Raw genomic sequence first — 26,347 nt, 5'->3', positions numbered from 1 at the left:
AAATCAGAAATGAAAGAGGAAGAGTTACAATGATTACCACAAAACACCAAGAATTATTAGTGAATTCTATGAAAAATTATATGCCAATAAATTGGACTACCTAGAAGAAATGGACAAATTCATAGAAAAATGTAATTTTCCAAGATTGACCCAGGAAGAAACAAAATCTTAGCAGACCATGTAACAACAATGGCATTGAATTGATAATCAAAAACTCCCAACAAACCAAAGTCCAGAACCAGATGGCTTCATAGATGAATTCTGTCAAACATTTAAAGAGCTAATATCCATCCTTCTTAAAATATTCCAAAAAGTAGGAGGGAATACTTCCAAACTCATTCTATGAGGACAGCATCATCTAATACCAAAACCAGACAAAGAACACTACAAAAAAAGAAAATTGAAAATTATATACCAATGACCCTGGATAAGCACAGATGCAAAAATGCTCAACAAAATATTAGCAAAACCAATTTAAAAATACATCAAAAGGATTATCCATTATGACTAAGTGGGATTTATTCCAGGGATGCAAGGATGTACAATATTCATAAATCAAGCACCATCATACACATTAGCAAAAAGGATAAAAACCACATGATCATTTCCATAGATGCTGAAAAAGCATTTAACAAAATTCAGCATCCATTCATGATAAAAATGCTCAATAGAATAGGTATAGAGGGAACATACCTCAACATAATAAAGGCTGTCATAATATATGACAACCAACAGCTAACATCATATTCAATGGTGAAAAGCTGACTACCAGAAGTCCTAGCCACAGAGATAAAAGACATCCAGATTGGTAAAGAAGTTAATCTGTCACTGTTTAGATGACATGATATTATACATAGAAAACCCTGAAAACTCCACCTAAAATATATTAGAAGAACTGAATTCAGCAAAGTTGTAGGATACAAAATCAATACACAGAAATCTGTTGTGTTCCTATATACTAATAATGAACTAGCAGAAGGAGAAATAAGGAAAACAATTCCATTTACAATTGCATCAAAAAATAATAATAAAATGACTAGGAATAAACCTAACCAAGGAGGTGAAAGACCTGTATGCACTCTGAAAACCATAAGATATAAATGAGAGAAATTAAAGAAGACACCAATAAATGGAAATGTATCCCATACTCATAGATAGGAAGAATTAATATTGTCAAAATGGCCAACCTGCCCAAAGCAGTTTACAGATTCAATGAAATCCCTATCAAAATATCAACGGCATTTTTCAAAGAACTAGAAGAAATAATTCTGTAATTCATATGGAACTGCAAAAGACCCTGAATAGCCAAAGCAATCCAGAGAAGGAAGAACAAAGCTGGGGGAATCATGCTGCCTGATTTCAAGCTCTACTACAAAGCTACAGTAATCAAAACAGTATGGAACAGAATACAGCCCAGATATAAACCCATGCATATATGGTCAATTAATATACAATAAAGAAGCCAATGTAATAATATACAATGGGAAAAGACAGCCTCTTCAATGACTAGTGTTGGGAAACCTGGACAGCTACATGCAGGAGAATAAAGGTGAATTACAGTCTAACGCCATACAAAAAACTAAACTTGAAATGGATTAAAGACCTGAAACCATAAAATTCTTAGAAGAAAACACTCAAAAACTTCTTGAAGATAAGCATGAGTAATTTTTTCCTGGACACATGTCCTCAGGCAAGGGAAACAAAATAAAAAATGAACAAGTGGGACTCCATCAAACCAAAAAGCTTCTGCACAGGTAAGGACACCATTGGCAGAATAAAAAGGGATCCTACAGTGTGGGAGAATATATTCATAAACAACTCATCTGATAAGGGGTTAATATCCAAAATATATAAAGAACTCATACCTCTCAACACCCAAAAAGTAATTACCCCATTAGGAAATGGGCAGAGGCCCTGAACAGACACTTCTCCAAAGACGAAATACAGATGGCCAACAGGCACATGAAAAGATACTTCACATCGCTAATCATCAGGAAAATGCAAATCAAAACTGCAATGAGATATCACCTCACACCAGTTAGAATTGCCACTACCCAAAAAAACAATAAGTAACAAGTGTTGGCAAAGATGTGGAGAATTGGGAACCCTACTACGGTGTTGGTAAGAATGGAAATTGTTACAACCACTGTGGAAAGCAGTATGGAGGTTTCTCAGAAAACTAAAAATAGAAATACCATTTGACCCAGTCATTCCACTTCTAGGAATTTACCTGAAGAAAACAAAATCCCTGCTTCAAATAGATATGTGCACCCCTATGTTTATTGCAGCACTATTTACAATAGCCACGATATGGAAGCAACTTAAGTGTCCATCAGCAAATGAATGGATAAAGAAGATATGGTACATTACACAACAGAATATTTTTCAGCCATAAAAAAAAAAACCCTGCCATTTGCAACAACATGGATGAATCTAGCAGGTATTATGCTAAGTGAAATAAGCCAGGTGGAGAAAGACAAATATCTAATGATTTCACTTTTTTGTGGTATATAAAACAAAAACAAAATGAACAAAATAGTAGTAGACTCATAGACATTGAGAAGTGACTGGGTGACCATGGGGGAGGAGTTGGGGTGAGTAGGTGGGCAGGTGAAGGGTGTAAAGGTACAAAATCTCAATCATAATATAAGCTGGTCACAGGGATGGTAGTACAGTATGGAGAACATAGCCAGTGATTCTGTAACATCTTCCTATATTGACAGTAACTGCATTAGAAGGGGTGAGGATTTCATAATAGGGATAACTGTTGAACCCACTGTGCTGTATATTTGAAACCAATATAAGACTGTTTACCAACAATACTTCCAACTTTAAGAATGGGAATAATAATAACAGGTAGTAATAATTACCATCATTATTATTTCCAGGGACAACATCAAGGCAGCTGCTTCATGACCATTTGTGGTCATCACTTGCCCCGCTCAATATAGAGGCAAAGCACGGTACCTGGTGAGAGGCTACTTATTATAGTACAAGTCAACAAAGCAAGGAGAGGGCTCAAGATAAAAGCCCTTGACGTTCAACGTGTAGAAAGTACAAGACAGACACTGGCTTTAGTTGTGACTGAGAGCCAAGAAGGTGGGTTATGATGCTGTCACCAGCTAGCTCTGTAGAAGGGCCACTGCCATGGAATGTTTGTCCACTGCCCTGTTCAGTCCGTTGTAAGCAGCGTAGCAGAGAAGGCACTGTTGGAGGTTAAGCAGTGTCCCAAGCCCTGCCCCCACAAATCCAGGCACTCTACCCAGACAGCAGGCAGGCTGATAGATTATTTCTTTTGGACCAGAATTTTTTAAAGTAACATATGCCTACAGTTCTTAAAAAAAAAATCACCCAGTACAAAAGGTGTAAATGAAGAAGTTAGCATTTCTATCACTCCCAAACCTTCAGGCAGATTATTTTCAGAAATAAGCAGTTATGTCTTACAGAGCCTTTCATACACATAAAAGAATATGTGCATATTTATTCCCAGATGGGATCATAAATGTTCTGAAACTCACTTTTTCCCTTTATTCATCCTGAGTATCTTTGGATATCAGTATATGCAGATTTGCCTCATTTTTAACAACTGCCTTATTCATCTAGATAATGTAAAAGGTAAGCACCCAGATCTGCATGGCTTGGCATAATTCAAGTTTCTTATTTACCTAAATCCAGTTGGTGGTAGGCTGGGGGGGGGAGGGGAAGGGGGCTGGGGGGAGTGTTGGGGTGAGTTGTTCTGATCCTTAGCACTTATTCAGGGATGCAGGATGATCAAGGACCTGCCAACTTCAACATGTGACTTCCACACAATTGGTGGCTTGTAAGGTCACCCTGGGTGTTAACATCTAGCCAGCAGATGGGGAACAAGAGTGTGGAGAAAGGTGAGGTTTGCTTTAAATGACCCATGCCTCCAAGTGACATGTATCACTTCTGCCCATATTCCAATTGGCCAGAATTAGATTCCCTGCCTGCCCTAGACTGGTAGTAGGAAATGTCCTAGCTGGACAGCTGCCTCCTACATATCAACACTATGGAAGGGAAGCACAAAGCTTTGATGGGCAGTTAGCTCTGCCACAGATGCACTGCAGGAATACATGCGCATTTATTTAAGCTTTAGGGCTGGTGTTCCTTTTCTCTTTCTTCTGTTTTTCTATTTTTTTTTTTTTTTTTTTTTTGGTCAAAGGCAAGTTTTCAAAGTGTGGACAACTATTACCTGGTAAGAATGAAAAAATTAGAAAATGGACACCTCACCTATAGAATTACACAGGGGTTCAGACTTGGTGGGGGTAGGGAGGAGACACTATCAATGAAAGCTTTTAAAGAATGCATTTTTGGCACAGGAACATTTCTAAGGATGTTTTCTGAAGAATTAGCAGTTAACTGCTCACACTGTATGTAAGAGGATTATTTATAATAGTGACACACTGTAAACAACCTAGATGCCCAATAATAGGGAGACCTGTTTAAATTATGATATTCATGTAAGTGATGACTATGCAGATGTTTCAAATAACTGCTAGACACCTGCAAACATAAATGTCCATGTTAGGATAAACATAAGACTCCTACTAAACAGTGTAAATAATTTTTAAAAAATACATTACTTGTAGCAAAAAGGCTGGAGGACATAAACATATTTACATGTTTATGGTATTTATCCCAGGTAGAATAACTGTGGATGTTTTTCACTTTCTTCTTTCACACCTTTATGTAATGCCTCAATGTTTTATCATTAGTGAAACTATTTTCAGCTTGAAATGAAAAACAAAAAATGCAGATAAACGGGATTGTGATTAAGTGATTGCAAACAAGTATGTGAACCAGACCTGGCGTCCCAGGCCCTGTCACCAGACACTCAAGTTGCTCTTGTGAGCACTTCTCTCTGTTGAGGTGACTGGCTTTTGTCCCTGCATCCCCTGGCTATAACGGGAAGGGAGGACAGGCCCCACAGCAGTCAGCAGCAGCCTCGCAGGCTGCTGGTCTACATGGGGAACACCATCAGGACCCTCGTGGCCTTCATCCCTGCTGACCGCTGCCAGAACTACATGGTCAAGGAGCTCAGGGAGATGCCAATGGACAAGATGGTGGACCTGAGCGGGAGCCAGCTGCGCCGGTTCCCTGTGCTTGTGTGCTCCTTCCATGAGCTGGTCAAGCTCTACCTGAGCGACAACCACCTCAACAACCTGCCTCCGGAGCTGGAGCAGCTGCAAAACCTGCAGATCCTGGCCCTGGATTTCAACAACTTCAAGGTTCTGCCCCAGGTGGTGTGCACCCTGAAGCAGCTCTGCACCCTCTACCTGGGAAACAACAGACTCTCCCACCTCCCCTGGGAGATGAGCCTGCTCCACAACCTCCGGACCCTCTGGCTGGAGGCCAACTGCCTCACCCAGCTGCCAGATGTGGTCTGTGAGCTGAGCCTCCTGAAGACTCTGCATGCCGGCTCTAACGCCCTGCGTGTGCTGCCAGCCCAGCTGCAGTGCCTCCAGGAACTGAGGACCATCTGGCTCTCAGGCAACCTGCTGACAGACTTCCCCGCTGTGCTCCTTCATATGCCCTTCCTGGAGGTCATTGATGTGGACCGGAACAGCATCCGCTATTTCCCCAGCCTAACCCACTTGTCAAGTCTGAAGCTGGTCATCTATGACCACAATCCCTGCAGGAATGCACCCAAGGTGGCCAAAGGTGTGCGCCGTGTGGGAAGATGGGCAGAGGAGACGCCAGAGCCTGACCCCAGAAAAGCCAGACGCTATGCACTGGTCAAGGAGGAAAGCCAGGAGACACTGGCACCTGCCCTGCCTCTTCCACTTCCTTCTCCCAACTCCTGAGGAGCTTCTGCTGTCAGTTAATGCCAAGGACCCAACTCCAGCATCTTCCGTAGACCTCTCTACTGAAGTGCAAAGCATTGCTCTGGGACATTTGGGGTGCCTCTATCAGCAAGGGATGAGTCAGATGAAATGCTTAAAGCACACCAAGAAAAGTTTCTGGCCAACCTCTTTCCCAAAGGGCATTGTGTGCAACATGTACCATGACTTCTTCACAAGAAAAGTAGCCTCTCCAACCAGCTGTTTCCAAACACTGAAGGGCAAGAAGGGCTGGGACATTTTGGCCTCCTCCACTCTCCACAAGTGTCTGGTCATGAGGCTCATAAGCTCAAATAAGGTATTTGCCACAGAACTCACCAAAAAGTTCAGGTGGCCTGTCTCCAGCCTTTGCAGAACATATTTCTTTACTATAAATGACTAGAATAACGTATTACTAACTTAAGCCACTTAAAAAGGACATTTCTATGTAGTCAGATTCACAGGAAAACTGTTGCTGCAAAGGCTCAAGATGAAGTTTCCCCTCCATTTAGTAAATGCTGAGAAGACGCCTGGTGGACAATGCCTCCTGTGGAGTCCAGCTGCCACTTTGAACTTGACAGTGGTTCCCTAAAGGATTTGCCCTATGGTTTGCTCTCAACGGTTTGTTACTGACAATGCCAGAATGCATCTAGAAAGTAGACATGTCTTTGGCAATGGGTCTCATTAAAATTAAGCCTAGTTGTAATCCTGACTGCCAAGAGCCATTCTGTTTATTCACAATAATGAAGCAGAGCTAAACTGAATGCCCTTCCATGGAAGGAAACCACCTTTCCAGAGTCCTATTAAGTTAGAGGTAGTAGCTGAGAAATTGTCCACTTCAAACAAGTATTTGGAAATTTGAACTGCAAGTTGTGGTTTACATAGGAAGCTTCTGCCTCTAACCTCAGGATCTCAGCCTTTGTTCTACTAATTTGGTTTTTGTTAAGTAGGGTCATTCGATGGTGTGTATAAACCTAGATATTTTTCAGCTATTTTTTTTTTAAGACTGTGAATTGTGACCTTTTCTTCTTCCCATGAATGGATCAACTTTAAAGAAACTGTCAGTGGGTGACTTAATGACATAATCCTGTTCTTGAACCTTTTCAGCAAATAAGAACAGTATCATCTTAACTAAAACATACTGTATCTAACTTTTAAAAAGCACTTTTGCCATAAAAGCACCACAGCCCAGCAGACTTATTTTCATGTGTTTCTACAATTGTTTCTTGCTATCAGAGAAAGTTTTCTTATCATGTCTTCCTATTGCCACCTGCCAGTCTATAGTGCACATGCAAACCACTGAATAGACTGCCAAATAGTCCCTTTAATCATTAAATGTAATAGGTTGTCAAATATTTAATCTCTTTATTAACAAGTCCAGGTTTCGTTAGACAGCTAGAATTTATAGTCTATTTTCTCATTCCTAATGATTGAAACTAAACTATACTCAGTTGATGCTTACAGAACCACATTCTGAGCTGTATTTATAGCCAGCCTTACAGATGGCTCTAACTTACTTCGGATCCTGTCTTACCCCTTCCAAGACTAAAGGACCTACCTTTTCCAATATAGCTGCAGCTATAGCCACAAAACAGAGTGAAGCCAAACAGCCTATAAAGAGTTCTCATCTAATGAGCTAACTGGTCTGAATCAAATGTCAAATTACATACATTTTGGCACACAGTCAAGCTCTTCTAAAATAATCAGTATGCAACAAAAAAAACTTCTTAATATGGTTAAGCGCACCCCACTGATTTTACTATCCATAAACCACTATGCGATTTCAGTTTTATGAAGTAACTATGGAAATACCTATTTACATATTCATAACCCTTTGATGTTTTCTTGAAATTGACAGAATTAAAAAGTTAAGAGGGGGAAATTGTTGAAGCACCAAATGTAACTATTTTTGTAACTGTTTGACTCATTTTTAAAACTCCAGAAGCCCAGTGTTATGCATCATAGGAAAATCTCTTCCAGACATGTGCACAGGATTTCAGCTTCCATTAATAATGAATGATGCCAACTAACATCTTTAACATGGATTCTTTGGAAATGAACCAAGTTTCCTTTTTTCTTTGTCCTAAAATACAGTATCACTAAGTTTGTAATTTCACAGATAAAAAAGTAGGCTTGTGCCCTAAATATCAACTGGACTTGATTTTAACCAAAAGCACATATACATATAGTAACATGAAGGCAGAACAATGGTTTACCATAGTTCTTCAAGTGGCATTTGTATCTCAGCTTTGCCATTCACCAGTCATTTACCATCTATGATCCTCAGTATCCTCATCAGTAAAATGGTTTCTACCTCTCAGGGCACTGTAAGGATCACACAAATTACTTGTATAAATCACACAGAACGGTGCCTGGCAGGTGACAGCTAATGTGCACATGGTATGTTCTTTCACTAAATGTTACACCATATGGCGCAATACTTATATTTACCCTACAATCAGTATAAATTCCTTGCTTGAAGGGAAAAATGGCAATAAAAACCTTCTCTCTCAACAAAATTTCCAACAGTATCCACAGTCTTGAATGTAAGAACTCTTAACTGCAATGTAGTCAAATGTTTCTAACTTAACCTAAATAGGAAAATGTTACACAAACATGGCTACCAAGGATTCATTTTAAAGTTTCTAAATGAAAATACTCTGCCATTTCCCTGTTATTCTAGAATTTACAAAATCAAAGTACTTGAAAATGTGATCTATGTCATGAGGGGCAGCAGGCATGGGCCAGATGACATGAGTGTATCTTGCTTACACATTTTACTGTCTTCTGTAAGACAGTAAAAAAATTTAAAGCATATACTTTGTAATCATACTACTAGAAAGAAGGTATTGCTATTAAAAAATAAGTTTACATGCTTTTTCTCCCCCTGGACTGTTCATTTCTGGAGAAGAGGAAACAAATATTTATCTTTTAATTCCTAGAGCCTAGTACAATTGTATGTTAATCTGAATTTTGAAGATTTTTTATTATGCATTCAGCCCAAAGGACAGATGGACAGACTGACGCTTAAGAAACATTTCTATAGGTCAGCTACTGTCCTCAGGGTCTTGTGTAAATTATTTCATACAACCTTTTCACCTTAAGAGGTGTTATGTGCTGCTCACAATTTTGACAGGAAATCTGAAATCAGGTTTATCTTTATTCTTTATATTAAGAATCTGAAATATTCTACAGTAATTCTGCGATTTAAAAAAGGTGAGGTTTGTTTCACACTTCTACTGATGTTCTAACATCAATCTGGAGTAGGTGTAAGAAAAGCAAACTTGGAAAAGGATTTTGTACAGAGTATTCTGTTGCATATTCTGACTTTTACCAGTGTTGGGGCAAGGAAAAGTACTCACCCCATGCAGAGAGACTTGAAATAGACTTGAACAAAGGAACCATTACTAGACAATTATGGGGAAGGGAAATGAAGGAAACACTGAGGCCCCCAAACACACCCAACAGCAGCAGCTGACACCACTGTAAGGCCAACGAAAAGGGGAGAGTGCCACCCAAATCCAGTAAGAGCTGAGAGCCATGAGAGCGGCTCCCCAGTGAAGACGTAATGGCAGGTCTCACGGGGATGCGGACACTTCCAAAGACAAAGAGCAAAGCAGGAAGAAAATACCAACTCCCTCTCCTCGTAACCCACCAGCGCCTCTTGAGGTAAACCACAGGAAACCTGTGCACAGGGAGCTGTGAGGCAGCCAGCAGGGATAAGCACCAGGGCCAAGAGCGGATCCCGGCTGAAGCAGAGTTAAAGCATTAATGACCAGCACGCATAACGTTATCCTTCCCAGAACTGAAGGCTACCGAGGGCAGATTTAAATAACCAACCATATCCACCCTCTTTAGGAGAACATTACCCTAAGCACTTAGACAACTTTCTGTGCAGTAACTTATGTACATTACAAATCTCTATTCCTATGTCACGAAAAGTCTTGTGAAAATAAAAACTCACTGCTTCCATATTTGCTCTGAGTTAAGAGAAACTCCACTCTGAAACTGTTAAGAGGAATCTGAGGAGCCTAGGTTGGTACTTCACTTCTGAAACTAAAAAGATAATTAACAATTGTGAACTCGGGATAGTCTAGGCACATGACAAACCTGTAAAGGGCTGCAAAGGCTATGAACTCTGAGAGGGAGAGACCCATGCGTGTATTCTTCATACAGCAATTAAGCTCCCACATTTCTACCTCTTCGTAGGTTAACAATACTGGTATATCCTTTTTAAGACCTTTGGAAAAACATGTCCAAGCACACTTTTAGATTAAGATCCTACTCCACAGCTGTCTCATCACTCAGGATAGATGTTTAAACCCACCTCTTCCACTGAAGCCTCTAGGTTTTTTGGTTATGATATGCTTACCTGCTCCACCTACCTGAGCTGTGGGATGAAGCTGATGTTACAATGTGTGATAAACTACTTAAAAAAAAAAAAATGAAACAACAAACCTTATTCATGTTTCTAAAATTTAAAACAAAATCATTATAATTCTCTTCAATAATCTCAGGAAAAATTTCTCCTTTATGTGAATGTTAAGAGGATATAAACCAGTATCACAAAGAGAACCAAACATCCCAGTTTTAACAGCTTCCACAAAGTACTATTAAAATGTTGAAACAAACTTTTATACAGAAACACAGTATTTCTTTGGAAATCCTTTTGTTCCTCTATGGAAATGAAACATCTCTCCATGACACTAGCAGAGATAAGAGTAACACTCACACTACTGCTGGGCTTTCTATTCTCACACATTCTGCTACATACTGATGCGTTCATAACCTTCAAATCTGAATTCTCCCTTAAACCACCAAACTCAGTGCATACTTAATGCCAATTCTCATTCTCTTTTGAATCCATTTTCTAAAAACAAAACCAAAAAACCCTTATAGAATAGTAAATAATGCTTGCGTCTGGCCATATCAATCTTAAGAGAACATTACCCTATAAGCATCAGAGGTGCTAGAAGCAGCCTGCAACAACCAGCACTTAAAATACAACTCTGACCTTGAAGCACAGAAGCCACGATTTTCTCCTACACAACATTAAATGAGTACTAAAATTTATGGTACTTCCATTAAACAAAATTAAATGGTTAATAAAGGTTATGTAGGATTGAGAACCAAAAGATTAATTTATGTTTATCACATCTGACTTGGACTTATATTAAGATAATTACTTCATAAATGGATAAAATCATTAGTTAAGCTGGAACAACTCAATAGTAAAAGTCATTCACTCCCATTAAGCAGAGTTAAAACAGTACAAATCACTAAGACAGGTAAGAACTAAGTAATTGCTCAAATTTTTATTTTGATGCACAGTATAAGAAATGTCATTAAACTGAACTTTATGGAAAATGAAACAGCAAATAAATTAGACCCATGTTAAAACAGAAGGTCAGTTAAATGTCCAAACGAAGGATACATCAACCACAGATAAAACTTTGATTCTAGTCTTAAGAGGTCAAAGTCTTTCAAACACAACTTTGCTATTGATGGTCCAGAGGTGAACAGCATACAGGAATGCTTAACAGGGGTGGTGATCAGGAACACGTTTCCTGCAAGGATTACAAAACATACACTTAAGAAAAAGGGCAATGCTGAAAATGAAAAGCATGACTGGAACCAAAGGTTTGTATCAAATACAAATACAGCTAGATTCCTAATTTTATTAAAATCATTATAACCAATTCTCTTAAACAAGAATGTTTCTACCTCATAAAAAACATTTCTCAATTCTTATTGTATTGGTATGAGAACCTTACAAGATTGTGGAAGCCTGTAGGTATTTAGCAGTTTCAACTTCTCATTCAAACCACCTACTTAATAAAGATGTATTCTCCAGAAAAGGGTTAATTTATGTTTTCAACTACTATTTATGTCAGGGAATTTTACTGTATTAGTCAAAGAAGTTACTCTTAATCAGAATTTATAAAAGGACAAGGCTTTGGGGCCTCTAGAGGAAAATTTATGGTTTACTTTTCTAAGTGAATGAGAACAAATGCCATTAGATAGACTGGTAATGGGGTCAGGCTAAAGGATAGCCAATAGTACTTTCTCATTCTTAGATGTTACATTTTTATTCTCCAGTAACCATATGGTTGAATCTCTCAGGAAGGGATTACTCTCATGGTAGGGGTACTAATGCAATTTTTTACTTACTGTCTGTGGAACAAGTGCTTCTAGAGGCAAGCACAACAGTTACAGCTATCAAGCAGCTATGGCAGGGTACTGATCTAGAAAACAGGTCCCCTGAAATTTGCTAACAAGTATGAAAAGAAGTCCACAGTTCATTATGTTTGGAAAGGATGAATTAAAATTATTTGTTTCTTTATTGCAAATTGTTCAGAATTTCTAATATATTGAATAGTTAAATCTCTAAAACAGTGATATCAGATCAAATGAGATGTATCAGGTATATGTTCATGTGGTTGAGGGTGCAGTTATTGCAAAGATATGAGGGTGAGATAGTTATGTGACCTTGTCCCCAAGCCAGAAAACTTTATAGAACTCAAGTTTCCTTTTACCATCATTCTGATCAAACATAACAGAAAAGGTAACTGCACATAAATATCTTTGGTGGCTTCCAAGAAAACTTTGCCAACTTCCCCTTCCCTCACCAATTTTTCATTTCAAAATGTGTGCTCAATACTCCATCCTCTCAACACCAGAAGCAGAGAATCTCTAAATTTTTTAGCCCAGTCCTCTTTCCACTACACCACAGGAGATTTAAATACCATTTTATCTTTTCACTCCACATCCAAATCACTATTTTCTACCCTTTCCTCCCTCTAACAGAAATAGGAATAGCAGCCATCCACAGAAGACAATGAACTGAGTGAATGATGCAGGGCTCTGCAAATTCCTTGTAACTTAGTCCACAGAAGGTAAGTTCCTAACAATGTTCCTATTTTCCTCCTGTTACTATGGAAAACCAACTCCTCTTGTTCTCTAGATCCCTCATTCCTTCTCCCCACTTCTGCATAGACCACTCCCTTTCTATGAAACTGCTCCCACTTAAACACACTGAATTTTCACAGTAAAGACCCACACCTTCTTTAGAAGCCATCCCACTTCTCTGCTCCCAAAGTTTATATAGACTTCCCCCAAAAAGCAGTCTATATACTTTCTCCAATTCCTTTTTTCTGGCCCTCCATCAAAGCTACTTCAATAAGACTTTTGCCCCCTCCACTCCAATAAAACTGCTTGTCAAGGTTACCAACAGCCTCTCCTACTAAATCCAAATTTTAAGGTCAATTTTCAGCCCTTATCTTACTTAACCTATTTGCTTCATTTGGCAATTGATCACTATTCCTTCATCAATTTTGCTTGTGAGACACATTTCAAGTTGTAACTTGTATAATACCTTTAGCTAAGTAAAAATAGCTCCACTTTCTATCAATTACAGTTATCAGAAACACAGAGCTACCTTTTCATTTGTTAAAATTTTTTTCTAAAAAATGTGTAGCTATAGTACCTTGGTGCTGCTTTGATAATGTTGTCCACACGTAGAATCACCTCTGCTGCTTCAGCTGCACTCAAAAGAACTTGTCGCTTCACTTGGAAACTTTCTGTTATTCCCAACATTGCCATATCTCCAATGGTACCTTCCTTCATATCTGGAAAGACATATTTACTAAATAAACCAGTTTTAACAACTTAAGTATCAAAATATCTCTAATGACTTATAACAAGTAGAACTAATCCTATTACCAAAAAAATTACAAGATTACAACACCCAGTTCCTCAATTTAGTTAGAACATTCTCATCAGCGTACTACTCAAGGAAAGCCTTTTAGAAAATTAAAAGGTCAACTACTGATCATGCGTATTAATGGAGGGCAATTATGTCAAATGACGGAAAATTTATACAGAACATTCGATCATCTACCTACATACATCTATGTATATATATAAAATTACTACAGAAAATTTGCTCTGTCACCAATTATAATGGAGTCTTAAGAACTGGAAGAACATTCAGAAGTCATCTACTTTTCTTCTTGCTAGAATCCTACTTCCATCTTCTGACAGATCATTACTCATTATATTCATTTCTCTGGTCCAATGACAAGATTATCTACTCTATTCCTACAATGTCCTGAACAGTTTGTTGGGAAATTTTTCTGTCTAAATTAAATCTTTTTGGCCAATATTTATGTATATATCAAAGATCTGCATTCAAGAACAACAGAGTAAGTTTACAGTAAGAATAGTAGTTGATGCTGGATTATACAGGATATAGTAAATTTTACACTTATTTCAGAATATATGTACTGCTAATTTAAAATCCTATAGCCATTATATAACAAACTAGGTACTAGTCTTCTTACTAGCCTTATACTCCTTATGGAATAATGAAGTTCTGGCAGTGTTGAGAATATGAATTTAAACATTTTCCTAAAATATCTAATGGATACAATGGCAAGGACAAGAATCTGTTACATGGTTATTACATCTTAAAAAAAAAACAAAAACAAAAACAAAAAAACCTTAGTTAAGAAGTTACTCTTAACAGCTCCTGCAAGGTTTCAATTGGTTTCTTACCCAGTCCAGCAGTTGTACTGCCTTCACTGTGCGCAGCTCGCAGCTGGGCCACCAGATCTGCACTGTCATAACCTGCGTTGTCAGCTATGATAGTTGGCAGCTGCGAGGAGAAGACCACAAATGGTAACTATCTATTCTACTTAATAAAGTTGTTTTAATTCCTAACTAGGACAGCTTTTTAAAATTATACATTTACAATGGAAAATTGGCTTCCTTTTAATTACGGCTTATAAAGAGGGTAAATTCCTGAATCAAATTTAAGTGGTGTGAATGAGTTTTCTTAAAGCCAAGAAAGTATTTTCCATCCAAGATATAAAAACATTCATTTAAAAACTATCAATACCCAAAAAATTTAAGTTCAGAACTCTCTTTTTAAAGTAACTTACCATTCTCAGTGCTTTAGCGTAAGACTCCATTGCAACAGCTTCTTTGCCTGGTGTTCTGTTGGCAAGCTGTGTCACAGCATGAGCCATCAGCATCTCAGAACAGCCTACACAGATAAAATTCTAATGAAATACCGTAATTGTCTGTAAGACACTGAATTCCTGACTTCCCTTAAGATACGTCAAACATTTTAAAACTAAATGCAAAGGCAACATAAAGTTTCTATAAGTAAAGGCAAAAACCATTACTATAAGGAAATAAAACATGTTCACTCTGTTTCAAATGCTTACCTCCTCCATAAACTGTTCTAGAATCCTTCACAGTTTGGGCAAGAACACAGAGAGCATCATGCAGAGATCTTTCTGCTTCATCTAAAATTTGTTGAGTGGCACCACGCAGAACAATGGTGCATGCCTCACCTAAAGTTAAAAAATAATATTGTTTTATCACAATGAACACTTAATTATAAAACATAAAAGTTTGCCTATTATTTATGTAGACATTGGTTATATTATGAGGTTTCAAAAACTGGCATGTATTCATTCCACTGTTACACATTCCCTTTGCTAACAATCTGTGTCATAATAGTTTTAAGCTATACAGAAAACAATCATACTGAATATGGATATGGCCTGTTCACAAAGACAAGATTAACATGAAGCTGACCTCAGAGATCAAAATTAACATACATAATGCTTCTCAAGAATTAGACATATATTCTAGCAAATATATTAACTGTTTCTTTCACTTCAGCAGAGCCTACCCAAGATTTAGGAACCTAAACCAGACCTACATAATTACTCACCAAGGGCTACCCCAGAAAAGTGAATGAGTTTGTCTTCTCCAATCATGACTTCCTCAATAAGCTTGCAACTTCCAAGCTTCACTAATTCTGGGTGATCGAAAGTAGATGCAATTTCACCACCTATGAACATATACATATATTTATCAAATACATACAACAGGTTTTAAAGTTTGTGTTCTTATAAGCAGTGAAGTCTCAGTTCAACTGAGGCATTAACATTTACCTTTACGTCTGCATTTAAACTCAGATTCCCTACTAAATCCAGCCTAGACTATTATTCTCATGACTCAATTTCTTAAAACAAAGCATGAAAATATCTGAGTAGTCTATTATGTCAACAAATACACAGACATTAGAAATTGCTTACAATAATGAACACCTGATATCTGTTAATTATCACTAAAATGTGATAAAGCCCCTCTAAAGCCTAGAAAAATGGGAAATACATATTCAGAAATTTCCCAGAGCAAGCTTAGTGATTTTTTTAAAAGTAAATTTTATTCCTTATGTCATATTTCTATTCCTTTTTGCCTCCATCTTCCATGCTACAAACTGAAAAGTTTAGCATTTACTTTCCTAGTTCTTAAAATTAAGCAAAAGTTAGAATGCCATTGTAAATCCTTTTCTCTAGCTCACAGATATGCTCTTTTAATAAAGCAGATTTCCTCTATCCAACATACCCCCTTTTTTCTACTCCTTACTAGTATGTCTGCTGAATGACTGATGCTTTGTATCTATTTCACAGTAAGTTTATAAAAAGGACTCTGGTCTTCCCAACTCTAAATTTATACTCATCTGTTCAGCTGAAGTTCTTTTTACTTTTGGTTGGCATATTCCTGTGACTGTGCTCTAGATGTGAAACACTAGATATTTGGGACATCACATCCCCAAAATGAGATGGATTTTGGCTTATGGGAATTTTCATTTATCCCACACTCACCCACTTAGTCTGCATTAGCTTACAAGGTATTTCTTGACACTTGGAAGAACCAACCTCACACATCTTGACAACAAATGAGCTAAGGATGGGAAACCTTGGAGCCAAGCTTCACAGCCATACAGCTGTGTGCTTGGCGCAGAAATTTTCTCCTTTGTAGGTCTGGCAATTTCATCTATCAAGTCCTCATGATAACTTATCCCATAAATGCACTATATCACTCTCATATATTTATTATGTCATGGGTTTAATTTTGTTGCATTTAAAGAAGAACCACATTGTTTGTTCTATCACCTCAAGCATCAAGTGTACAATGGCTTTTAAAGAATTTTAATTAAAGCAGGTAAGCCCACTTCAAAGTAATTAATGAAAGGAAAATGTCTCTTTTTAGGTCAGGAGACTCCTTCTCAAATTATTAAAAACTGCTTAAGAAATTATTCTGAGATAAGACCAATTCTCCTCTCTACAGTAAGTATATTTTTATATCTTCTAATACTCATATCAATTCCAAACTTAATTCACCATCCCTAGTGTAGCTTTACATCTTAAACACCCCTCTCTCCTTAATTCTCACTGCCAGATCCCAAACCAACTTTCCACTAACTTTCATTAATTTTTAAGGGTCTGAAAACTAGAGGATTAAGGCTCTTGTAATAGTGTTTTAAGGGCTACTAGAGGTTACTTTAAAAACCATTACCACAATAAGAAGGAAACGAGCTACACTATATGTCTTTTTCATGTGGACATATCTTATTGGTAAATATAATTTCTCTCTCTCACAACTGGGATTACCAATCTTAAACCTCTGTTAAAGGATACTGAAGAATACTAACTTTTCATCATACGCTACTGGATTGTTCCACAATTATTTCATCATTTACTATTTTCATTTTACTAAACTTAAAAAATTAACGTAAGTAATGTTTAAGTACTTGATCCACTCTCTGGCATATAGTTAAGTCGTCAATAAAGGTTATTATTCTAATTCTACTACCATACAGGGCACAAAACATTCAAGTAGTCACTGAGCACTAGAAACAAATGAATAAACTAGGTAAGATTTAAGACTCCTTTTTAAAGTTTCAGTTTATTTAGAGTATGTTTAGAACCACGGTCCTATGGGTTTGTAAGAAAAGATCTAATATCTTTAAAAGAACACAAAGAAATCTGTACTTTTGGCAAACTTGGCGTATTAAAAATAATGTAGTTATTTTAAAAAGTATAAATCAGATTTCAGAGTAACTGTTTAGATTCTAAGCTCCTTAAAGGCATTTCTTTGTACTCTTAGCCATGAGTTACCATATACTAACACTCAATAAATCCAAGAATGATTATGTTAGGAATTAATGCCCATTTCTCATACCTGTGACAAGAGCGAGGCGTTCCACACCTGCAAAATCTGCATGCTCAATAGCCATAACACCTGCAGCACCAAAGAGCTGTTCAGGGTAATTATAAATTAATTGCCTACAAATAAAATAAAGAAAAACATTGCCAAAAATTACTATTTCACAAGATAAAATATGTTAGACAAAAAACATAGAAAATATTTTTACCTCACCACTAGAAGATACCATTTCTACCTATAATTTACAAATAATACTGCATCCATACTACTGATAATTTTTTATATTGCTATTGACAGTATACAGCAGACCACAGTTCTGAAAAGCAACTAAGCAGTAATGTACCAAAAACTGTTACCAACATTCATATGCTTTAATTACACTGAGACTCCACAGCAAGAAAACTAATTCAGATACTATAACACTTAATGAAGATATGTGGAAGAATTTTTACGTAGAACAAAATTTATCAATGACCTCAATGTCCACTAGGAGAGTATACCTGCATAAATCAGTTTACCAATTATGAAGCATTTTAAATTTTAAGCAAAAACATGCGCTGCTACGTAAAAAACAGCAAGTTACGAAAGTTTATAGCATATGACAACTAAGTAAAAAACTGAAGCTAGAACACCACACACAGATACACAGAAATCAACTTAATAAAAGAAAGATTTCTGGAAGGTAAAATCTCAGATTCTATTCCTTCCTTACACTTTTCTAATTTCCAAAATGAAATGTTATGTTTACAATAGGAATAAAGAGAACATCTGTTCAGAAGTTTCTAACTAAATAACAAGCTGAAGAAAAAATTTTATAATCAGCATATGGCACTGTCAGGCAAAATCCATCATATCAAACATGTTAAACAAAATAAGTACACAAACATTTGGCCTACAACAATTATTTTTAACCAAACATTAACTATCTCTCAAAATTAACTACTGCCATTTTACTAAATGGATCACCATTTAAAACAATCCATAAAAGCCTTAGATACTGACAAATTAAGGACACGTGGGGAAAGCTTACACTTATTTTTCATACAAATTACAAAGTTCTAAAACTTAACACTTTTCATCTCTTCTTTCATTTTATTTCTATGCTTTTAGCTTTTTGTTACTTGAAATACGGCATTAAATCTCTCCTCCAAATACATGTATCCTATAGCCAAAATTAATGTAGCTGTCAAATTTTTCAGAGAACATTATGAACATAAAAAGGCTTAATACAGTATATAAACATTAAGTATCATTAACATCACTGTACTGCAAATACCTTGGTGTACAATTATTTTTATATGTGAAAAACACTGCAGTTCCTAAATAGCAAGTCACTAATTCAATATTAAGTATTTCCTTAAAAACTATGTAGAAAAAAATCCTTTTGTATTAAAAATATTGTTAGCACAAGCACACACAGACCTGTTAATAAAGCAATTTATCCCATGCTTAAGAATCCGTTCAACTTTCTCCTTCATTTTCTCCTTCTCTGCATGTTCTATTTCAGCAACCTTTGCTGTAGAATCCACTCTTACCCGGGAACCAAATATCTAAGACAAAGGAAAGTGTAAAAATAGCACTGTTTCATTACTCTTCAAAGTCCTATAACATATTTAGGTATTTTTATGTATATACACCAAAACACACATGCATATTTGTGTGTGTATATTTTCATTCACACGTATTCTACTTTTAGCGCAACAGATTCCCAGCCTGAGTTTATAGTAGCTAACAATTAGAATCCAAGAAATGTACTTAACATACCTTTATTTTGTCTGTATCCATACCAGTATTTGCAATAAGAATTTTAGCATCTTCAATTCGCTTTGGTTGATTTACTCCAATTTTTTTATCCAAAAGAAAGCCTATAATGTAAGTAAGGATGACACTGTATTAAATACTCAAGTCTATGATCTTGTAAAGATGTCTGCTTTATTTATCAAATTACTCTTTCAAAAGAAAGCATTTTAGGTCCAATTTACCAATCTCCTAGAACATATAAAGCATTCCATTAGAGGTGATCATAAATATCAACATAGCAAGTCATTTAAAAATAATACACAAAATGGGAAATATAAGCACAGCACATATTAAGAGTAAACACAGTATTTTGAGATTTTTGTCTCAGATACACACCACACATGCAGGGGTATAGGATGCAAAATAAAGATAAGTCCACTTTCATTAGCTTAAAACAAACCAAGAGGAAATAAGCTGTGAAGACTCAGATAGACAGTATTGCTGGAGGTTACCAAACTTAAAAAAAGAAAACTGAGGCTGTTGATAAAATGAAACAGCCCTCAGACAAACCAGACACTAATCATGCCCACTGCATACAGGCTATATGTAATGGATAATGATTCATTATCCATTGGATAAATGATTCAACCTCAGCTATTCATCTGTAAAATGGAAGTATCACCAGTTGTATATGCTAGTTACCATCCTACAGCCCTGCTGATTTGGAACTATCATTGGGAACCAAATACCGCCTCTCTCTCTAGGCTTCTCTTAAATACATACATAACTTTTACTTTATCAAGCCATTATCATCTTGGGTTTTCTGCTCTATTCTGATGGACCTAACTATCAGTCATTAGGTCAACATCTTGAGGAATGAATGAGATTTTAAGTAGAATTCCTATTAGGAAATCTGGTACTAAGCAGTCATTCAAGAATCATAGCTACCCTTGTTTCAATTTTCTTACCTCCCACCAGGTCCTATTAGAAAAGCTACACAGCCCTTGCATACAAATTCAACCAAGAAAATATTCAGAAATCTTCCTCCCTTGAAAGAGTAACAAATAACATGCAGCAAAACCTGGACTCCAAATTACTGGTAAATCAGAAATTCTAAAGCACTCTATTCTTTTCCTTCCTTTTCTATAAAAGAGAAAGCCTACACTTTTCTACAGGCCATTTTGTCAAGTGCAACATAAAGATGTTTTGAAAACTTCATACTCTAAGAACAAAATACACTATTTAAAGAAAGAGAAGTTGCTAAGACTCATTTATCACTCTTTAAGAACACGAGAAACTGTACCCTCAACACCTGCCAACTAAATGACATGATTAATATACACCTTTTCTCAAGAAAATACGTAATCCTGGAAAAAGTGCCATTTGATAACTGACTTCTAGTAAAAGAAAACTAGTTTCTTTTCTTTAGAGACTGCAAGTAACTTCATAGTATAAAGCAAAATCTAGAGAGTACCAAAGAACTGCTGAGCTGATGTAAGATGATAATGCACACTGTCAATATAACAAATGGACTGAAGTGAAAAAAATGATTGCAATATGATTTGTGTCCTTGAAGACAAATTTTCTGGCTTTGTAAACTGTCACTAGCTAGACTGACTAGGTAAAGACAGGATTCACTAAATATTTAGCCCTCAACATCTGATCAAATCTTGTTTTTCCCACAGTCAACATATACATACCTTCATCTAAATAGGAATCTGCCAGGCTTCCTCCTAGTTTCTTGATGACATGAATCGCCTCCAGATTACCAGAGCCTTTCAGTCGGAGAACAGCTTCTACAGCTAACTGAGTAAAGTGGTCTTTGTGATGAGTAAGAAGTTTTGAGGATAATGTAGTTCCTGCAATGTTCATTAAATCTTGACGGAATTTAACTTCGTCAGAACTAAAACAAACAAACCAAAAAAAAACCCCTCATGACTGTCCTTAAATTGCTTCTCTAAAGGTATCAACCCTATTTACTTTTCACAATTTACCCAGGTACTTGTTTGTCAACAGACAGTGTCACCCCAACCTGTCAGGCCTCTAAGTCGTATGAAGAGAATTAAGCCTCACTAGTAAACAGAAAATGCAAATTAAAGGATACAATTTTCCCTACCAAACTGGTAAACTACCAAAAAAGAAACATAAGCAAACAAAATACCACATTTCAAGAACATGAAAAAACAGGCATTGCTATACAGCCAGTGGGACTTACTCTTCTGGAGAATTGTGATGTAAATAAAAATGCCTTAAAATACACACATATTTTTGGACCCAGCAATTATACTTCTTGAAACATTTTTGGGGGTAACAAGTTTGTCACATTAGAAAGCTAAAAACTGTCAAAATACAAATGTCCAACTACAGATAGGTAAATTATACTAGTCATATAATGAAATGGATACTCTATTAAAACTAATATTGCAGAGAATATTGACAGCAATGTGCTGTTACTCAACTAAGCTAAAAAACTCTCTACACAGTATTATTTGTTCTGTTTATTGTGATTTAATAAGCAAAAAGAAAAAAAGGAAACCCAAATTTTAGTGACTATCTCTTGAGCTTGAGGGTAATGTGGGGTTATTATTGTAGGGACAGAATGTGGCAACAGCATGTCTGTGTATGCTTTTCACTGTTCTCTATACACTCCCTGCATTGCACCTATTTTGAAAAGAATGTCAAATGTCTGAAACAGTAGTTTTTTGGTATACCAACCCGTGATCAACTGCAGAATTCAAGAGAGCCTGTCTTGCTGCCTTTGTGGCTTCTCTCCAACCCGCAATGATGGTCTGTGGATGAATCTTTTTTGCAATTAAAATTTCTGCTTCCTATTAACAAATAGTGGGAAACACTCATCAATAGTAAAGATGTAGAAAGGACTTGTCTACTTGATATTTGAAACCATAGCAGCAAAAATCTATTTTAAAAGCATGAGGTTAAAATTGCCCAGGTATTCTTACTCTTAGTAATTCGGCTGCCAAAACAGTAACGGAGGTGGTGCCATCACCAACTTCATCATCTTGAACCCTTGACATATCTAGGGAAAAAAAGTTATTAACTCATTTATATTTGATTCTGCTTCTTAAATTACTTCTCTTTAGCTTGATAATTCTCCAAATATAACCACTACCAATCTAAATCTCACTTATCTAAGCTTCCTCTTCTGACAAATTTTATGCAACTTTTCAGTATGAAATGCAACACTTACACTATCAATAATCACATGACACTCTGGGAGCTGGTATTTCAGTAATAATAACAATCAAATAGCAGACATCAATTAATCAAAAGCACAGCTAATCAGCATGCCCTATCTTAAAAAGTGTTTCAAACAGTTAACATTATTTTCAGACTCACCAACTAAAACTTTAGCTGCTGGATTGTCCACACCAATGTTTTTTAGAATAGTTGCACCATCATTGGTTACCATAAGAGAGGCATCTCTTCCACTGCTTAAGAGAATTTTGTCCTAAAAGGAACATATTTGGTTCACGTTAAGCTACAAGTACATCTGGAAGAACACATGGGTCACTGAGTACTCTCACATACTGCTACTGTATAAATACAGGAGGGCTATTTGGCAGTAGTCATTCAAATTTATTCAGCATATACACTCCCAAGCAAACCTTGGTGTCTACCTGACACACTAGAACAGGGAGACATGAACAAGGCTGTTTAATCAAGATGCAGAACACTATCTGACATTAAAGGAGGTCATGTATCTATTTATACTCAAAGGAATTTAAAAAAGCAAGCTACAGAGAAAGTGCATGTAAGTAGTATCTATGATAAAACAGTTTTGTTACAGAGAGAACATGTATGAGAAAATACATAAGATACACATATATCTACATAAGAACAATGACACTGGAAAGACATGCAAATAGAAAGTGGTTGTCACCGGGAGGGCAGTGGCCACTAGAAAGGGCGATCAAAGGGTGTAGCTATATGAATACACTTAATTTTCTTTAAGGAGAATACATCCATGTCTTAGTTCTATTAAAGTTCCCTGGTTTTCTTACCATGCCCTTGGGTCCCAAGGTGCTCTTTACCAGGTCTCCAATAGCAATGGCACCGACAAAAGATGACTAGAGGAAAAAACAAAGAGAGGTTGTCAAAATCATTTTTACAGTCTAAAACTGTGAGAGTACAGTTGTATCTTTTACAGGGAGCTGGTGGCACTGGGAAGACGGAGAGCACAGCGGGCGGCAGGACCCGGGGCGTTGGCAGGGCCTCAGTAGGGCCCATGGGTCCTCACTGGAAAGACTGAGGAAAACAAGGTTTACCAGACGAGCTGTCTCTGCTCTCTCTTCATCAGCTCCAGCCTTGAAGATGTTAACAGGTGCAAGGGAAAGGGACGCCTAAAAAGAAAATCAAGAATCAGTTTGAATACCAATATTCTTTAACACAGATACTCAGATGCCTCCCAGTATTCGAGAGAAAATTAACTTACAGAGAAGTGTACTTTTTTAAACAAATGCAGCCCCCCATCCTCGCGACAGTCACTTATTTAAGGAGGGAGGGACTCTATAAAGGCTGTATTGGAAGGCGACGTTGCTTTTGGACACATAAGTGCTCCGGAAATAAAAGTTACACGCCAAAAAGATCAACTGTTAAGTACGGCAGGCTAAAGGCGATTTTCACTAAGGATAACGCAGGTATGCGTCCTCGGCCACTCGGGCAACAGCCGCCAGGAGGGCGAGCGAACGCCGTGGCCCGGCCTCCATATTCACCCTCCTGCCGACGGGGCTCCGCCCCGAAACGGAGGGCGGGACTGTCTCGCGATCCGCCTCGGGTACTAGAAATTTCTCCGCGTGGGGTGAGCCCCAGGCCTCCGGACGCAGAGACCGGACAGAGCCCGGGTCAGAACGAGCCGCCGGCCCTGTGTCCCGCCCTTCCCCTAGGCCCGCACGGAGGGCCTCGCAGGCCCGGCAGCAGGCCACACGCCGCGGCCCGCGCCACGTGCGGCGGCCCCGGGGCGGCTGGTGGCCCCGGGAGCCCGCGGTGCTGGGGGACAAAGGGGCGGCGGGCACGACGGGGCTCAGGCAGGGCCCGCGGGCCCAGGCTCACCATGGTTCCGAGGAGTTCGGCACGCACGCTGATGCCTCACCGATCACGCAGGCACCGTAGAGAAGCCGGAAGTGACGGCACACGCTCTGCTGCAGGGGGCGGAGCCCCGGCCGGCGCGCTGCGCCGGTGAGGCACCGCCCGCGGGCAGAGGGAGTAGGTGCCATTTTGAGAGAAGCCTCTTGGGCCGAAACAACCCCTCACACTGGAGGGGCGGCGCACCGGCTCGCGCTCCGCCCGCCGTCACAACACCCGCGGGGACTAGAAAGGCTGTGACACTTCGCGGACGACCCGGCGAGCAGGAGTGAAACTCGGGAGAAACCAGGGAAGCTGTGCCGCCGGGGTTGCCATAGCAACGGAGTATCTGCTTGCATTTTCCTCTATCTTAAAAAATGTGCCTTCATGTACCACATATAATAAAGTGTTATATGCTAATAATGAAGAACAATTCACCGACCTCATCGCTGCTTCTCTGAGGCAACCACCCTCAACTTTTTTGTTGTTGTTGTTATTTACCATCATATTCCTCAGTGTTATTTTTTAGCTACTTTAATTTTAAACATTACGTGTTATTACAGAGGAAGACTAACGTTCCTTTCACTGAATTTTGAAACGCTGCTTTTAATTGGACATTGACCCTAGGACCAGGTCTCGCGAACTGATAGGCAGTGATATTAACAGCTTGCTCATTTTCAAGGTCTTTAATTTCACGCATCGCCTCTCCCCATCGCCCCCAAGTAGATGACTAATATGCTTGCATGTCTTGGTAGAGCTCAATCCCAAGTATTTCAGTTTATTAAAAAGTTTTCTATGTTCTCTAAGTTGGCTCCTTATGGCGCTTAAAACAAAATTTTGATGCTCCAAAAAATCTTAGTTTTCTGTTACTCGCTGATACTACTGATATCTTTTTCTCCGTTTGAGTCATCACTTAGCAAGCTCTTGGATTTATGGCAATTGTTAACATGGATGTTTTCAATTTTTAGTTGTATCTACCCTTCAGATTACTCTAGGAAGGTTGATTTATACCCAGGATGACAAACTAACCAGAGCCAAATCTATTTTTGTATGGTTGGAGTTAACGATGGTTTTTACATTCTTAGATGGTTAAAAAAAAAAAAACTATTTTGTGATACATTGAAATTACACGAAACTTCTATTTTGGTGTGCATAAACTTGGTTGGACACAAGCATTCTCATTCATTTTTATACTGTACAAGGGTTACACAATGGCAGAGTTGAGTAGCTGTGATACACTGTGGAGCTCATAAAGCCTAAAATATTTACTCTCTGATCCTTTGCAGAGAAAGTTTGTTGGCCTTGATTTACTCAATTCCTGAGGTCCATTAGGAAAAGGGGTGTTCAGATCAGACACACTGTTTTAAATAGGCCGGGAGTTTTGTGTTTTGTGAGGAAAGTTGCTCTTCTTTCAGGAAATGCACTTCAACAAGCAGATCCCAAATTGTACGCTGGAATGAGAAGGCACAATATTGAAAACATTTTTTTATTGTGGGCATATCACATACCTGGAATCATTCGCCTCTGGGAGGCAAGCCTGAGACTATAGGTGATGGAGAAACTAATGCCCTCTCCCTGCTGAGCTTTGGAGGACTGGGGGAAATAAAGCCAGGAGCCTTTTGTTAGGGGACTGAGAGGCAAGCCCTGCCACCTAT

General features: G+C 37.9%; 2 protein-coding genes across 2 annotated transcripts; one reads left to right on the top strand and one right to left on the bottom strand.

Moving 5' to 3' along the window:
• Nucleotides 1–4,377: 4,377 nt before the first annotated feature.
• LRRC10 (leucine rich repeat containing 10) lies at nucleotides 4,378–6,832 on the top strand. The gene has a single exon (XM_036920957.2). The coding sequence runs from the start codon at nucleotides 4,986–4,988 to the stop codon at nucleotides 5,823–5,825; it is 840 nt and encodes a 279-aa protein (XP_036776852.2). The 5' UTR covers nucleotides 4,378–4,985; the 3' UTR covers nucleotides 5,826–6,832.
• A 4,304-nt stretch (nucleotides 6,833–11,136) lies between these two features.
• Nucleotides 11,137–24,828, bottom strand: CCT2 (chaperonin containing TCP1 subunit 2). Its single transcript, XM_036920956.2, has 16 exons — nucleotides 24,681–24,828; nucleotides 23,897–23,971; nucleotides 23,633–23,698; nucleotides 22,968–23,079; nucleotides 22,571–22,647; nucleotides 22,326–22,438; nucleotides 21,311–21,513; nucleotides 19,635–19,735; nucleotides 19,293–19,420; nucleotides 17,886–17,989; nucleotides 15,586–15,705; nucleotides 15,071–15,199; nucleotides 14,783–14,886; nucleotides 14,397–14,496; nucleotides 13,327–13,468; nucleotides 11,137–11,407 (listed from the first exon to the last, which is right to left on the bottom strand). The coding sequence occupies exons 1-16, from the start codon at nucleotides 24,681–24,683 to the stop codon at nucleotides 11,377–11,379; spliced, it is 1,608 nt and encodes a 535-aa protein (XP_036776851.1). The 5' UTR covers nucleotides 24,684–24,828; the 3' UTR covers nucleotides 11,137–11,376.
• Nucleotides 24,829–26,347: the final 1,519 nt, after the last annotated feature.

The sequence above is a fragment of the Manis pentadactyla genome, chromosome 10 (genome assembly GCF_030020395.1).
Source record: "Manis pentadactyla isolate mManPen7 chromosome 10, mManPen7.hap1, whole genome shotgun sequence".
Taxonomy (NCBI): Eukaryota; Metazoa; Chordata; class Mammalia; order Pholidota; family Manidae; genus Manis; species Manis pentadactyla.
The sequence above is the reverse complement of the archived record's forward strand: the minus strand, read 5'-3'. Positions and strand labels throughout refer to the sequence as shown.